Here is a 17721-nt window from a genome sequence, read left to right as displayed (position 1 = left end):
TTCACTGTGCTTCTAGGCATTGATAAAGCTTTTGAAATGTTTTTGTATCCATCTCCTGACTTGTGCCTGTCCACAACTTTATTCCAGGGTAGTGATGTTCGGTTCTTGAACGAATCATTCTTTTGAGCCAGTTCTCAGGAAGTAACCGGTTGAGCTGGTTCACAAATCAAACTGAATCGAACTTTAGTTCCAGGTTGATGACGCAGGACGCACAGCCAAAGTAGCATGTCCAACTCAAAATGAAGTTTGCCGAGGATTACTGAGGACTCAACAAGAACCGAATGAGCCATGGCGAAGTTTGCCAAGGATTATCAAAGATTCTGATGAGTTAGTTGACGATACTGTGCAAGCCTGAGGCGCGTAATGGAAATATGCTTATTATGACTGTTATTAATTTACATTTTATTAAAACCTGCAAAAACCTTTCTGTCGAGTGATGTAAATAAATTGTACAATAGTTTATTAAGCATGCATCTTATATTTCAAGTTGCTCAAGCGAAATCGAGTTTATAAGACTGCTTTATTCATTCTTTATACTGTAGACATGTAGAACATATCCGCATTTATGCATCAATGTCTGTAATGTGTGCTGTAGGTGTGAAAGTTTTAGGAATCTTATCCAAGTTGTAGGCTAGTCAATATGGGTCAGTCAGTCATATTTGACATAAAGGATCCACGAAAGAAACTGACCACAAACACCATTAACTTAAGCGAATTATATTGCAATAATCAGCAACATGCTTTCAAATAACTTTATTTTTTGAATGTTTCAATATGTGTTGACACAAATGACTTATTTGAATTTTTCATTGATACAACATGGCACCGAGTTGTCAGAAAAGAAATGCATAGAGACGTTATTGCTTGATGACGTCAGAAACTGATGAATCGGCTTTTTGAATCGGTTCGATGAGCCCATCTGTCCGAAAAGAACCGGTTCGCAGAAATGAATCGGACTTTGCATCACTATTCCGGAGATCTTTAGATAGTGCCTTGCCACCTATAGTTGATTGTTTGCTTCAGTTGCGCTACCAAGAACTGAAATGCTCCAGGAAATCTCTTTTCATGCTGAGCTAATCAAAATGACCACAGCTGATCACAGTTGAAAGTCAAAAGGCTTTGTGTGCCATTGAGAAGGTGATTTGCTACACCTGATTGAGTTGAAAACGATTAAGTCATTTTTAGGAGGGGGGTGATCCTTTTTCCAACTCAGTGATTCTGTTTTTTTCTAACATATTGGTCTTGTATCTTTCACTTGGATGTTATAAGTTTTGAGTAAATACAAATGGATAAAACAAAAACTGTGTCCGTCTTCATTTCAGACTGCAAGCAACAAAATGTGATTTTTTTCTATACCTACTGTATGTGTGTGTGTGTGTGTGTGTGCGCGTGTGTGTAAATCAATACATTTATTCAGCAAACATGCATTAAATTCATCAATAGTGGCAGTAAAGACATTTATAAAGTTACAAAAGATATTTTGTAAAGGGGTGGTTAACTAGTTTTTTTCTAGGCTTAATTGTGTTCATGGGGTGCAGTCTAACATGTGTTAATGCTTCGTTTTTTTCCCTCATAATTTACCTTTCTTTTACACCGCTTTGTCCCTTCTCTGAGAAACGCGCTGATCATTTCCTGCTTTTATGAATCCCCACCCTCAGAAATAGGCGATGGACTCTGATTGGTTAGCTAGCCCAGTGTGTTGTGATTGGCTAAACCCCCTCTAGTGCGCATCTAAACGTCCCACCCCTCACCTCAGCGGCATCTGCGGTTGTATTGTAAACAACGGTGTCGTTAATATCGCTTTATATTATAGTTAATATCAGTTTGAGCCCGATTGAGAAGCAGAGGATATTATTGAAGAGGATCGTGCAGAACCTGTGCAAGCACGGCTTTTAATGGTAGGCCTATGTTTTTTGTTTGTTGTTGTCTCATACTTTTAGATATGCTGTTATTTGTAAATGCTACTGCTTATGTTAGCTTTTAATATACTGTTTTATCCTGATTAAAGCTTTAATACAGTACAGCAACTGTATGCGCGTCCATGTTTAAAGCTTCTCATAACTATGTGAAAAATAAGTGTATAATTGGAACAGTTCATTGTTGAAGCTGAGCTGAATGGGAGACAGTGAGAGATGCAGAGCAGGGCGACGCGAGGAACAGTATTAAGAACCACTGCTTTAGAACATTGATTTTGAAACTTGTGAATCCATTAGAATTGTTAGAAGACAGAATCGTGATTTATATATGAATAGATTTTTACGTGCACCTCTAGTTTTCTATTCCTCTTCTCTAAAGCAGCGCAGCATGGCCTCGCCCCCTTTGTTGCCTTTTCCCGAAAGCGGGGTTTATCTGGGTTTGTGATGTCGGAAAGTAGCTTGTTGTAGTCCCTACCAGCCGTTTTTGTAGGCATTAAACTGCCAGAATTTTAAAAGACGATATCTCCGTTTGCATTGAACTTTCAGCTTCGTAACTTTGCAGATATTGTTTATGCTCAAACAGCAACATTACACACTAACTAACGTTAAAAAAGTGAAATCGCAATCAACCACCCCTTTAAATAAATTCTGTTCTTTTGATCATTCTATTCAACAAAAAATCCTGAAAAAGAATACCAGTTTCCACAAAATATAAAGCAGCACAACTGTTTTCTCTGAGAAAGATAAATGTTTCCTGAGCACCAAAACAGCATATAACAATGATTTCTGAAGTATCATGTGATACAAAAGACTGGTGTCTTAATGTCTTTATTGCTGAAATTCAGCTTTGCCATCACTGTAATAAATTACATTACATACATATATATATATATATATATATATATTATACAATTAATAAAATGATTTTAAAAATATTATAATATATAAAGCTCATTCATTAATTAATTCATGTTAATTCAGGCTACTCAAATGTTACTGTGAAAAAATATAAAACAATCTGAATGATCTACACCTTTATTATACAGAGCATATTTTCCATTGTAAAAACAAAAGACAAAATTAAACATGCACATTTGTGCCATCTGTCTAAATATAATCACCAAAGAATACATATAAATAAAGCTAAAAATAAATAAGGGATAGCAAATTATTAACTATTATTTAGATTCACAAACCCCAGAACTGTGACTCACCTTCCTTTCCCTCAATTCAACATTTGACTCACCTTCCTTTCCCTCAATTCAACAAGTTGCTCATCCTCGCTTGCTTCAATCACCCCAAACTCCTCCTGAGGAGCTACGGTCTGCTCCCTCTCTCCATCCAAATCCATATTCAAAACAGGCACCTCAGAGGACAGCATCTGGTCATCCTCCTCCAAGCTTTCAAGTCTGCCATCCTGTTAAGATGTACAGAGTCAATATAATTAACTACATTTTGGTTCTGTATCTGTACATTTTTGCAGAAACAAAGCTTTGAATGAAATGCTATATCAAGTGCTAATCATAATGTGCTTTCTGTGCAGCATTGGAAGTATAAATTTGGTTTTAGGTGGTGAAACAGGTGTATGACCTAAAAAGTGATTCATCCATAAAATAAATCCTGTATGTTTAGTGCTTCAGTCGAATTATTGGCAATTACTGTTAAACGTGATGGAGATTTACCGCTGATTACAGAACCGGCTTTACTGATAAGTTGCGTGTTAAATATCGCATGCGATTTATCGTGCAGCCCTAGTGGCGGTGAATAAAAGAATAAAAAAATGTAGGGGAAAAAAATGATGTTACATTAATTCACATACAATCTTACAAAGCAATAGAGGAAATCATTCTATACTTGTCTAGGCTCCTCACTAGATCCCAGCAGCCCTTCAGGTGAGAAAAGCATGTTTTCCACTTCTCTCTTTTCATTTGAGCTCGATTTATTTTCCATTGAAGGTGGCGGATAGGAGCAGACAGCTGGGGCGGCACTGAGAGTTGACATTTTGGAGCAAGAGAGTAAAGGATTATGGGAGTAGGAGGAGGTTAGGGAGGATGAGACTGGAGGATGAAGTGAAGGCTTCATTAGGAGGGTATTCTTAGTGCTCAGCAGAGAGGAGGGAGAGGATAGTGAGCTCAATGTTGTGGATGACAGAAGAGATGATGTGGACATGGTGGAGGACAGGCTGGTCGGCTGGAGTGCTGGACATGATGAAGAGGTGGAGGTCTGCTTGGCCCAGGATGGAGATGTGTACTGATGGTGACACAATGCTGAAGGCGATTGAGCCAGAAAGCGGTTTTCCAGCCTTGGGCTGCTATAGTTTCGCTGTAGTCTGGAATCTGTATTCGCCTTCAGATCAGTCTGAAGGGAAGCCGGAGTCTTCATGACTGCTTGGCTGAAGAAAGGAGAAACACAGAACAGGAAATTATGTTTTTGTCCAGAGACACTGCAAATGCTAAAAGTACAGTGCTAAACCGATTCTTGAGACAGAGAACAAAATATGCACAAGTTTCAACTTGTCCTACTAATTAGATTTTAAACTTGAACTGCAATGAATCGGATATGATTTAAATAATGCTCTCTTAACACAATGGGAAATTTGCTTTTCTCTTTATTTTATCAAATTTATGACATTATCATTCACTACACTTAAAACCATCAGAAAGCAAAACAACAATGTACATATATTGTTTAAAGATATATCCTGGTTACACACACAAAAAAAGAGCCTCTTCCCCTGTTTTAACATTTTTGTAAGTTCAACAAGAACGCTTCTGTATATAATCTTAAGTAACTGTGCTATATCACAACTCTATGCCAACCCTGGCAGACAAATTGTAAATAAATTGTTTGGGATTTTAGATAATTTTCCTCAATGTAATTAGGCCCTATTAGTAGCTAGCAACATCAGAAAAACTAAATATCTACCATGTAATACATGTGTGATTATGACAATGATGATGATAATAATAATCATTATTACTATTATTATTATTATTAAAAATAATTATAATAATTATAAAAATAATTATAAATAATAGCAATTATTATAATAATAATAGTCAACACTCGACAACATAAACTGTCAATCCTCTGAGATTTTCTGTCTGAAGGTGATGACAATTCAGTAGTACTGAAGAATCACTAGCACTGACAAGCATAGGTGTGTCTTATGCAAACAACAAATGTATTGTAGACACACCCAGAAAATCAAACAAGCTGCCTCCACTCCTTTTTACCACGTTTATTGAATACCAGCTTCTTTACGTACTGGTACTGGTACATTTCCCTCTCCACTGCCTGCGAAGTGATGTGCCTTTATTAATGGTGTTCTTCGAACTAAACACGTACACTCCCTTCTTATTGGATACTAATCGTTCTTTAGATTTCAGAACGCGCTGTAAAGTTCACTTTGCAGGGCACTTACGGTCGATTGGAATGCAGCTAGTGACAGTGAGTGTGTGGACCAAATTCCTCTAACTTAGCTAATAATCAATGAAGAACAATCTTTGCCTTGTCTGTTCCATATTGCCACATACATTCAAGAGAGATCATCAGCACTCAACTTTATCACCATTTTTAGATCCACTAGGCTATTTCTTTATTACAGGATGGTCATAAATGTGCACAAACAGAACAGACACAATGTAGACAATCAGTCTGACACTGCAGTGATTATTGACTTAAAAGTCGCCGAGCAACACTGTTGTAAATAAACACATGCACTATATTTGGATTATTACGTGCTGCACGGTTCCTTCATGTGACTCATAGGCGCCAATTTCTTTTTCCACCGGTGGGTGCTCGGCACACTGACACCCCACCACCGAAAACTCACATGCATATGTCAACATAGATTTTTATCCCAACTTGCCAGAAGCAAATTATAACTTAAAATATCAAACTCACAACGAACAATTTATCTTGCTCAGGATCTACAATGGAATATATAGGTAGGGTGACCTACGTCCTCTTTTTCCCGGACATGTCCTCTTTTTGGACCTAAAAAAAATGCGTCAGGATTTCTAAATCGTCTAAAATGTCCGGGATTCGTCTTTTGCTTTCTACAAACGCCATTGTGTGCGTTTTTGTATTGGAGTACTAGACTGTAGATTGTAGACTGTTTTCTTAATCCTGCTCCCGCTGAATTTCTGACCATTATTGCCCGTTCCCGAGATATTTGTGTCCAGTCCCGCCCGCTCCTGCAAACATTCTAATATTGCATATAATTTTCACGCATCAGTGAGCCGCTATCAATATGCGGAATATTTAAATCTCTTTTTAATAAGCGCTGGCTGTGAACTTTTTTACTATAAATTTCGCGATAATGCGTGCTCTGTGTAGGCTAAAGGAAGATCAGATATTTGTCAATGAGCTATGGATCTGTTGAGCAGCAAATCTTCCAGTATGATCTTGTCAGTCATCTCTCCTCTCAACCCGTGATCAGTGAAATCTGACTCCTGCAGCTCCTGTTGGATCATGCAGGGTTGTCAAGTTTTTTTTTTTCCACGGAATTTGCCTACTTTTAAACTGTAGCCATGGGTTGATTTTCCCCAATGGGTTAAATGTTTGAAATGTTGCATGAATTACATTTGACTGAAATGCTTGTATTGAAACATTTTGCATTCTACCTATGATAAAACTGTGCTATAGTTGTTAAGTTTTGTGAAGGAAGGCCACTGGTAGGAAGCTAAAAAGCTGTGTTTATGATCAATATGCATAACAGTGTAAAATATGTATTTTAGGTATGGAAATTACATATTTTGAGTTTTGATATTTAATGTAATTGAGCTACTTTGGGCGCTACTTGCACCAACCAACCACAACCCACCCCACCCCCGCACCAGTGTTGGGTCGTTCTTGAACGATTCGTTCATTTTGAATGAATCTTTAATGTGACTCGGGAAGAACGAGTCATCTCGGGGAGTGATTCGTTCAGTTGCTCATCCGCAACATCCTATAGGTTCTGTACTGGAATTAGTCAAGTAGTTCACCTGTTTCGAGTCTTTGGGTTTTTCCAAGTCGTTCGTACATCACGTGACAGACCCATAAGTTTAACCAGTGCAGTCTGAGCCGGAAAGAGTAATTGATTAGTTCATCTCTCGAGTCTTCGGGTTTTTCGAGTCGTTTGTTCATCATGTGACAGCCCCATAAGTTTAACCTATGCAGTCTGAGCCGGTTCCTTTGTTACAACATTCAGTGTTATGGAAAAGAACCATAATGACAGAAATGTACACATTTATAAACTGTACGAACTAAAAAGCTACAATTTGAGACCAGAAACGCATCACGTAACTGTAAGAGTAAATAATAATTATAATAATGATGATAATAATAACTATGCACCTGTTTGTAAGGAAGCTTGTAAATTAACTAATTTCTCTATCCAATGCTGTCACGTCACGTGACAAAAGAACGAATGATTCGAAAGACTCGAGAGATGAACTAATCAATTCTCTTTCCGGCTCAGACTGTACTGGTTAAAGCGTATGGTGTTGTCACGTGATGAACGAACGACTCAAACCTGAAGACTTGTCAGAGAAGAGGTGAGGTGAGCTAATCATAGACTGAAGACCCAGGTAATCAATGAATTAATCTTTTCTGTTTCTTATAGCAGTTTTGTATTGTTTGTAGTGTGATCGACGTTTGCGGTAGTAGTAGATGTGTTAGGGAAGTAACACGTAACATTTTAATTATATTTTGCTAAAATGAACGAAATGACTCGAAAAAAAGAAGATTCGTTCATTTTGCTGAACGAGACTCAAAGGTCCGAGTCAGTAAAATGATCCGAACTTCCCATCACTACGCCCTCTTTTTGTAAAACTAAAATATGGTCAACCTAATACAGGGCCTACACAAGAAATTCGTAGAAAACTTATTGACAGCTTCTGTAAATATTGCACGCGTGTTCACTTACGATTGACGTGACAATCTTATGCCTTTTAACCGATGTGTTTTTCAGTTCTTCAGTTAACTTAGGCCTACAGAAATGGAGCTAGACACAATACATTTACATGAAACATTCTGACATCTTCAACAGGCGGCCTAATAAAAAATATTATGAAAATAAAAATATTAGAAACATACACCTTTTCATTTTTTTTTTAAAATTAATCTCTGCATGAACAAATAATAACATTCTCACTTAACAATTACCTAAAATAGAATGAATAACTATCTTGCTCCAGATTATCAAAACGGACACAAGACACAAGTTACAAACACGAGACGGACAAAACCTAGACACACACAAAACATCGTATAAAACATATTGACAGCTTCTAAGAAAAATATTATGTAGCCTACTAGCTTTAAATTACTGGTTAGAAACGCGTAGGCCTACTTTTTTCACATTTCTACCTATCTTTAGTTACAAAAACGAAATGAAGCATATCGACAGCTTCTATAAGAAATATTATGCACACACGCTAAGCTACAATTTGGTTCAAATTAACGGCGCATTTCTGGCGTTTTTCCGTGGGTGCTCGAGCCCCGGATCGGCGCCTGTAAACAAAATAAAGAAAATAACTCACCTTTAATGCTTTGTGACCGGGTATTAGTGTAAAACAAAGTAGGTGAGCCGCTGACTGTATATCACGGATAAAACTGGGTAACTTCCTCACCTGTCATGTCATGCGTACGCCACTACCGTAATGAACCGAATATAGACGCATGATAAAGGATGGGTGGAGAAGGCGTCTCAGGTTTAGAGCAAGAAAATTCTCTCTTCACGTTATTTAACGTTTAACGTTATTTAACAAGGACTGTAAATGCAATGTATTTTGAAGGAAAACTGCAACAACTAGTAAATCCTGTAGTTTCTTTTTTAAGTCCAGTGACCAGCTTATGGATAGAGAGATGTTAGATATTTGCAAACTTTGTGTGATGCTTACACTTTACATTTTATAATACATTTTAATGTGGGGTGGGTGGACAAGGAGGCACTTAGCTGCGCTATCATGGAGGAATCTGGCCTTTGGGATGTTGGCAATTGTGATTATAGGTGTCATATGTGTGAAATCGACAACAAATAGAATGTATACCATGTTTGAACCAAATGAAAAATATAATTCAATATTCCACTATTAAGATTCTATTAACAAAATATGCAATATTATGTTTACGTAATAAAATTAACAATTAATTTTAAAACGAAATTGCAATCCATAATTGACATCATTTAAATGGAGTCATTTTGCTGAGGATTTGAAAGGAATAGTATAAAAGGGCCCAATTCCCCTTGTCTTGAGCAATATCATTGTAAACCATTTAATATGTGTCATGAGCAGGGTGGCTCTGATTGAAGGAGGCGTCTTCAGGCATGATGTTTTCTAAGCCTTCAAAGCCCACTACACACTCGTACGTTGTGTGGGAAGCATGTCTGAAAGAGCTCGATCTCAGAAAAGGAAAATTCACAACAACAAGCCCCTCAGATTTAAAGCAAGAAGACCCTCCTCTCTTCAGTCAGTTGTGTGATTTCAGTCTTGTGGACTTGTTGGGCAACCGACATTGCATCAGTTGGACTCCTCCATTAAACTGGTAAGAATTTGAATGTTATTTGAAAAAGCTGAGAATAATTGCAGTAAATATTCGAAAGAAAGAAAATAGGAACAGTGAACCACAAGTTGGCTTGAACTTATCCAGTAAAGAGACATATGAAATGGATGGCAATTACACACAATGCTACTTAATGTGTATTAGGATGGACCTAGGGCTGGACAATAATTCGATATCAATATGTATGGCGATATAATTTTTTTCAATAACGGTGATATGATTTTTAAACACATTTCCGATATTTCGATATACATTACCAGTTGTATCACTCTAAAAGCGCCGCCTGCTGGCAGAGAATGAGTTTTCATTTTGAATAAGCCCCTGTAAATGGCGCATCGTGCACGTGAGGTTATCTGACGGAGAGACGCAAAGCAGTTTAAAGCAGAGTCCTGCACGGGTGCTGTTAGGTAAACCTAGTTTGTTTACCATTATCTATCAAGGTTGAATGGGCAGGCCAACTTGTGAAAAATTGTTAAATTGAAAACAAAAATACTGTTCAAACTGCTGGGATTTTGCTTACGATTTCTATTAGTTTATGGCAAGAGACTGCAAAACCATTGTTTTATAAAGCTTTGGTCAAGTTTGCTCTTCCATTAAATGTCAGAGTAGTTGAATTACATTTACAGTATTTATTTTAATGCCCTTTTTTGTCCTGCACTGAGACAGAAATCTCCACTTCAGTAGTGTTTATATGCACCAAATTTTATAGTTTCCTTCCTATCAATATTCTGAAGATTTTTTTAGAGAGGTTTGTTCATGTAACATTCACCTTATTTATTCCTAAAACATGCTTATGATGACAGTAGTTTCTGATTTATGTGGTGATAAAACAGATGTTCAGAGATCTGACTGAATCAGGTATTCAGAAATCTGAATCTGACTTTATTCAATGTTCAAATTTCTGTTGTGGAAATGTATGCAAATTAGTGCTTTTTTAATGTGCCATTTGCATATTTAAACAAAACATTTCAGTGTTGAACTGTGATTAATTCATTGGGGATGTATGGTGCTAGGCTATATTAGTTACAGTAACTAAATAAATGTCATTTACAGATTGTGGAAAAGTTCACTGACGTTTTCCTTTTTATATCACAGATGGTGCTGTTAAAGCTGTTCCTCTGGGCGCTTCTGCTCCTTCAGTTTGCACTGCAGATGTTGGATGGAGCTGATCCACAGAACCTGAACTGTCCTACATATGGTGGAGTTCCTGGCACTCCTGGACACAACGGTCTGCCTGGCAGAGATGGGAGAGATGGTAAAGATGGAGCAATTGGGCCCAAAGGAGAGAAGGGAGAGTCAGGTCTGTGTGTGAGAGAGAGTGAAATGAATGAATGAAGTGAGGGATTCTGAGGTAGAGATTATTTCACTTCTACCTTATTTTCAATTTTGGTCCTACAGGAGTGAGTGTCCAGGGACCACCAGGTAAAGCGGGACCATCTGGGCCAGCTGGAGAAAAGGGGGAAAGGGGACCTCTAGGTCCACAAGGTATTAAACATTATAAGTTATTAAAGTGGTCATATGACGTTGCTAAAAAGAACATTATTTTGTGTATTTGGTGTAATGCAATGTGTTTATGCGGTTTAAGGTTCAAAAAACACATTATTTTCCACATACTGTACATTACATCCACCTTTCTATGCCCCACCTTTCTGATACAAAGCTCATCGTTCTGAAAAAGTGAGGTGTGCTCTGATTGGCCAGCTATCCAGTGCGTTGTGATTGGCCGAATGCCTCAAGTGTGACGGAAATGTTACACCCCTTAACATACTGTGGTGCCGTCTCCCAGCAGGACAAGACAAAACCAATAAAACCAATTATAAACTAGGCGTTTGTTGCATCCAGTTGGGACATAATTACTAATTATAATGACTTATACTGTCTTTTTACGCATTGCGTATCGCCTGCATTTGTGATCGGAGAAACGACAAACAACAAGCGCTACTCTACACTGCTCAAAACTCCAGTTTGAATCATCAGTGGCAAATTCTTTAAATATGAAAACGTACTTACAGGCTGTGAGTCAGAAGTGCCAGACTGTCCTTGCAAAGTTGGAACTGCCCCACTTTATAGAAACAGCCTTTGTGCCACAGACGCATTGTAGGCTACTGGTTCAGCAAACAGTCCTCATCCTCCATAAAATGCGCAGCAGGGCGTGTAGCAGATTGTGTAAAACTTTTTTTCATACTAATAGGACTTACACATTTGCGTATGAAATATGATACTGTAGGCTTTATAGGGTTAATATACACAAACAAATAATAACTGCTCTAAATTTTAAATCCCAACAATGTGTGCAGTTGATATTTACACATTTAAATTTGTAGATGGGAGGTTGGGACGGCTTTAAAGTGCAATGCACATGCATACACTGCGTGGGCAGCGTATCCTGAGAGGAAGATCAGTTTTTCAGAATATGAGATTCACAACAACAAGCCCCTCAGATTTAAAGTAAGAAGACCCTTCTCTCTTCAGTCAGTCTTGTGGACTTGTTGGGCAACAGACATTGGCTGTCACCCGGTCTCGTCCGTTAAACTTGTACGTTTCGAAATATTATTTGAGAACAGCTGAAAATAATTGTAATAAGTCTACAAAAGAAAGACAAACAAATCAGGAACAGTGAAAGCCAAAAGTGGCTTGAAATTATTGAAGAGACATATGATGGCAATAACACTATTTTATGTGTTAGTGCAATAATAATTTCCACTTTATCCAGATGTTAATGATTAATTAGTTAATGATTACAGACATCCCACCTCTCGAGGAAGCTCCGGGAGTCTCCCGCATATTAATAGTGGCTCCCTGACGCCCGCAAATTAGATATCCCGGAAATTGTGGAGGCAAGTATGGGAAGCGAAACAACCCAAATGTGGGACGAAACGGCGCGGTATTCAAGTGTTCGCGACCGACTCGACAGCGCAGAGAGGACGTGTTTACTATCGCCACCGAGCTGACAGCGCGGCGCGGATCAGTTACAAAAGCGCAGCGCGAACATTACTCTTCTTCTTCTTCATGTTTTAAGGCAGGTGGAATCCAACGTTAAGGTGCATTACTGCCACCTACTCCGCGCCGTTTCGTCCCACATTTGGGTTGTTTCGCTTCCCATAGGCAAGGGAGAGTACGAGCAAGAGGAAAGAGCGCCACTTAAAGGCACAATATGTAATTTTCGCCGCTGGAGGGCGCGTATTCAAAATAAACAAAGAGGCAAAGGCTTAGTTTGATGTGATTGAGTGTGTAATCATGGGAGTCGTCGTCTTCACCCACACAGCCGATGCAATCCGACCGGACTCGGCCAGAAATCATGTTTATGGATGAGCTAAAGATTTATTAACATAGTAGAATGAAGCAGGGTGAGGCTGAAAGCCGTAAAAGCAGTGGAGCCTTTATTATGCTACAGTCGACCGCTTCCGCTCCTTCCGGTTGTGCTTATGTGGGGGGGAAAAGCAGCGCTGTTTTATCATACTAGATACATTTGAAAGTTCTGTTATAATGCTACTCTGTGCGGTCGTCACCGGTCTAATAAAACGCAGGTGAATCGGCAATCGAGGGGTTATGACGTCATTAGCAGGCGACACAGTCACTAGTTAAAATTGCTTATTTCTCTTGATTTAAACTATCTTTGAAACATTTGGGATAGTGTAAGTACACAAGTCAGCAAAATATATAACACTGTTCTAGTGGTTTTTGGATATTTTCATTAAAAAAATCTTACATATTGTGCCTTTAAGCGAGAGAGAGACACATAACCGTAGCCAGCTATGAGCTCACCATATGAGTGTCTGCGTGCATGTATAATTCAGTTTAGACAGTTTGCCAGAAAGTTTAGCATCCGTGGTATGAAAATGATCGCTGTGAGACGCTGGCGGAGTGAACGAATCTTGAGGGCGCGGGTGCAGCCGTGTTGACAGATTCGTGTTGACTTGTCTTTTCAACGTAGTTTGACATTTTAGAAAGTTAATAGAGTGGGAAGTTGCAATTTATGGTCAGCGATATCCTTATCTTATTTGCAAACTATATTTTTTGCGGTTTTTATTTGTTTTAACAGCAATATCTGGTAACACTGGATCGCCGGCACTTAAACTGACAGTTATCAAAAGAGCCCATGGGCATGTTATTGCTGACAGGATAGCACATTCGGTAAGGGAAACGCAAAAAATATCATGATATTATTTAGTAGAAAAGTTATCAACGTTATCAAAAACAGTAGCATTTAAAGGGGTCATATGATGCGATTTAAATTTTTCCTTTCTCTTTTGAGTGTTACAAGCTCTTGGTGCATAAAGAAGATCTGTAAAGTTGCAAAGACTAAAGTCAAATCCAAAGAGATATTCTTTATAAAAGTTAAGACTTGTCCACGCCCTCCTAAAACGGCTCGTTCTAACACACCCCCACATGTTTACGTCACTATGTGGGAAGATTTGCATAACACCGCCCAAATGTTCACGCAAAGAAAGAAGTCGTAACTTTTATTTTCGCTGTAGTATTGTTGTTGCCGTGTGTTGTGAAAGCGAAACTACTTTGTTTGACCTTCCAAAAGAGGACCGTAAAAAAGACAGTATAAGTCATTATAATAACAAATGCCTCGTTTGTAATGGGTATTATTGGTTTTGTCTCGTCTCTCCGGCCGGGACAAGGCATCACAATACGGTAAGGGGCGTAACATTTCCGTCACACGCTTGAAGTATACGGCCAATCACAACGCTCTGGATAGCTGGCCAATCAGAGCACACCTCGCTTTTCAGACCGATGAGCTTTGTAAAAATCGACGCGTTTCAGAAAGGCGGGGCATAGAGGAGAAACAATAATGTTCAGTATGTGGGAAATAATGTGTTTTTTTAACCTTAAACCGCTAGACACATCGTCAACTCAATCAAAATCTTCGGTAATCCTCGGCAAACTTCGCCACGATTCATTCGGTTCTTGTTGAGTCCTCGGTAATCCTCGGCAAACTTCGACAGTTGGTTGAACCGGCTCAATCGGTTCTTTTTGAGTTGGACGTGGTACTACCTCCCTGAAATGAGTTTTTGCAGGGTGGGATGTCTGTGATTATAAATAAATATTTAAAGATATTGTGCAAGATACTGCAAATGTCACAGACATACCAACTCACTAACCACCTACACCAGATTACTGATTACGGACACCTGATTCCACTTACCATACCCTTTATCAAACCTCTCACCTCATTCCCTCGTTGACTGGTCTCAAGGTTGCACACCTTCTCCACTCTCTCCACTTATCTGTATGGATTAGTGATGCAAAGTCCGATTCATTTCTGCGAACCGGTTCTTTTCGATATGAGAAGTGAGGGTGCAATCTCCATTCTCCAGCCTCCAAACTCTGTCTCAAGATTAAGTCCACTCCTGAGTTCAGGTGACCCAGGACATGAACTGCTCTGATTGACAGGAACCTGGTATGCGTCCAAAGAAGAACACATCTCACCAACCTGCACAGGGGGCGAGAGCATAATCCTCTCTGACAATCCACGTATGAGACCACAGCCATGTTGTCAGTCCTTGACCTAATGTGACAACCACTCAATTGGGTAAGAACCGTTGGAGTGCCAGAAAACGCTGCTCCAAACAGTTTGTGTGATTGAGCTAATATCAGCCAATCGTCAAGGTAACTCAAAACTCAGACACCCCGTCACAACACGGCCAAGACGCATCCATTCACCTTGTGTTCGAGGCCAGTTCAATGAAAGAATACAGTATTGGCAAGCTTTATTCCAAAAGCAAAAGTCTCTTGATGATCTGGATGCAGAAGTACGCATCCTTAGATCAATGGTCACAAACCAATCTCGGGTTCAGATAGAGACAGGATGAACTTGTGCGTCAGCATCTTGAAATTGCTTACTCCAAGCACAAGGTTAGGTGACGCAAACCCAATCAACCCATAGAAGCTGGATGGTGTAACCATACGACACCTGAGTTGCGGCAAAAACCTCTGAAACAGAAACCGATACTAAAATCAGGCATGCCAGCACCAACCACAGAGTGGGGACTTGGATGTCAACATAGACCCTGCACCAGTGGCTTTAGGGCTATCCTCTCGATCTCCAAAGCGATGGCGCAAAGAACGGTCAAAATCAGTCCGAAACGCAACAAGTGGTGGAACAGCTGACAGAGAGGCAAACACACTTGTAGGTTGCCCTCATTCATACACAGTTCAAGCTCAATGCAACAGCGGAGCTGAAAAGAACAGAGTAATTAGTCATGCAAACCACTGTTTGGTAGCATGAAGCACCCAACATCTCTAGTGCATAATGTATGCTGCAGTCACATAATCCAGCCAGTCATGTGAAGTGAGTGTTGGTAGCTAAAGCGCCGCATCAATCACATGAAGTAGACTGACCATGGTGAGCATTAATAGCTTGCCATAAGAGATACTCTTACACGTGAACTCATTCACACAGTAGCTCAGCTCAGTGCATCTCAATTGGGATGAGAAGAATAATGATTAGTTATGCAAATAGTGTTGGTAGCCTGAAGTGCCAAAAACCATGTTGCACGACAAATGTGTGTTGCAAAACTCCACAGAGCCAGCTCATAGCACAGAGTCCACTATTTGTTCCAGCTCAAAACAGCAGTGGAGCTGAAAGAATAATAATTATTAGCCAGGCAGACTAGTGTTTGGTTGCATAAAGCGCCAAAAACCATAGCGCACGGCAAATGTCAGCTGTGGAGTCCGTGCTTAAAAACTCAATGTACGTGCCTTAATTAATGCAGTGCAGGAGTAGAGACAGGAAAAACCCTGCTCACTCTGCAGCCAGAGTCACTATGGCATTAGGTGTAAAACAGCTTGCCATAAGAATTTACTCTAGATATGTGAGCATGCCCACTGATTTGTTCCAGCTCAAAGCATCAGCGGAGCTGAAAGAAAAATTAACAGCCAGGCAGATTAAGACTTGGTAGCATGAAGCGCCAAGACCATAATGCATGACAAAATATCTGCTGCAGGACTCCTCAGAGTCTGCATCTAAAAAGTACACGAACAAGAGTTGGACGCGTAAGCGCCAAATCAAATGAATGTGACTGCGTCAGTGCAGCGCAGCAGGTAATGTAAGAGAGAGAGGGGGGAAATTGCCAGCTCACTGTTATAGCTTGCTATAAGAAAACTCTGAAACACGTGAGCTCTTCCACTTGTTTCAGCTCGACGCAGCAACGGAGCTGAGAGAAGTAGTCGGGCAACTAATGCTTGGTAGCTTGAAGTGCCAAATCATAGTGCACAACAAACATCTGCTGCAGGACTCCTCAGAGTCTGCGTCTAAAAAGAGTACACGAAACAAAAGCTGTGTCCCAATTCATAGGCTACATCCTTCGAAGGACCCATTTGAAGGCCGATTACGTTATGGCAGCGCGATGAAGACTGTCCCAATTCAAACACCGCGTCCTACGAAGGCTGCATTTGAAGGCCGGTTGCGTCACGGTGGCGCAAAGAGGGCCGTCCCAATTCTGGATGCATCCTCCGGAGGCTGCATTTGAAGGCTGATTGCGTCACTGCGGCGCAACTAAGGCTGCCGCAATTCGATTGCAACTTCAAATGCGTCCTCCATTTCTCCACAAATGAAGGATACATCCAATAGATCCTTCGCAGCCTACCCTATCCCAGAATTCATAGCGCGCCAGTGAAGACGGGGTTTTTATTCAAACAAAGTGGATGACGATTTTGTGGCGGCCGACAAATACACTTAGTTCTATAAATGTAAGTGTGTTTGAATGTACTGAAATAGCTTGTATTTTTTTTTCACTTGTATTTTTATTTTATTATTATTGTTGTTGTTGTTATTATTTTAGCGCTGTCCGCAAACTTTCTAAGCATACTTGATGATCCAGAAATATGATTTCTGGAGTATTTTGTATGCATGTCCTACTGTGTCATATTTTGCGGTCCTGTCTTAATAATTTTCATAACTCTTTCCTTTTGTCTTGTTTTAGGACAGTTCTGGAGAAAATGGGGCTGCTGGGAAACTTAAAAAAGAAATGAAAGTTGTTCTGTACATTACTTTTGTAATTTGATTAGTTATTTGTAAATGAAGTAATTTTATCATCTGGGATGGTCTCCAGAGTGTTTGAGTGCATATTTCCACTGTCCTAACATCCTCTGCCGGCTGGTCGCTCCCGCTTCACAGTAAGCGTTGCTTGAAATAACGCTAATACAGTCTGTGTTTTGACTTCAGTAAATCAGTTTTGGCAAATACAAACAACGTGATTATTTTTCACGAGTCCCAACATCCAGCCGCGCAAGAAAACAT

General features: G+C 39.6%; 1 protein-coding gene and 1 pseudogene across 1 annotated transcript in view; one reads left to right on the top strand and one right to left on the bottom strand.

Moving 5' to 3' along the window:
* The window catches only part of LOC107558878 (telomerase protein component 1-like), a 28501-nt gene extending 19957 nt beyond the window's left edge, over positions 1-8544 (bottom strand). The window contains exons 1-3 of the mRNA XM_016242575.1: positions 8537-8544; positions 3771-4308; positions 3163-3333 (exon numbers count right to left, since the gene is read on the bottom strand). Of these exons, the coding sequence (XP_016098061.1) occupies positions 3163-3333; positions 3771-4298 (699 nt within the window). The 5' untranslated portion in view covers positions 4299-4308; positions 8537-8544. The remainder of the gene's footprint in view (positions 1-3162; positions 3334-3770; positions 4309-8536) is intronic.
* Positions 8545-10480: 1936 nt separating this feature from the next.
* On the top strand, positions 10481-16832 carry LOC107558870 (complement C1q tumor necrosis factor-related protein 5 pseudogene; annotated as a pseudogene).
* The last annotated feature ends 889 nt before the right edge of the window (positions 16833-17721 follow it).

Source organism: Sinocyclocheilus grahami, unplaced genomic scaffold (genome assembly GCF_001515645.1).
Source record: "Sinocyclocheilus grahami isolate Dianchi unplaced genomic scaffold, SAMN03320097.WGS_v1.1 scaffold21.1, whole genome shotgun sequence".
NCBI lineage: Eukaryota > Metazoa > Chordata > Actinopteri > Cypriniformes > Cyprinidae > Sinocyclocheilus > Sinocyclocheilus grahami.
This window is presented reverse-complemented; position numbering and strand designations above follow the sequence as displayed.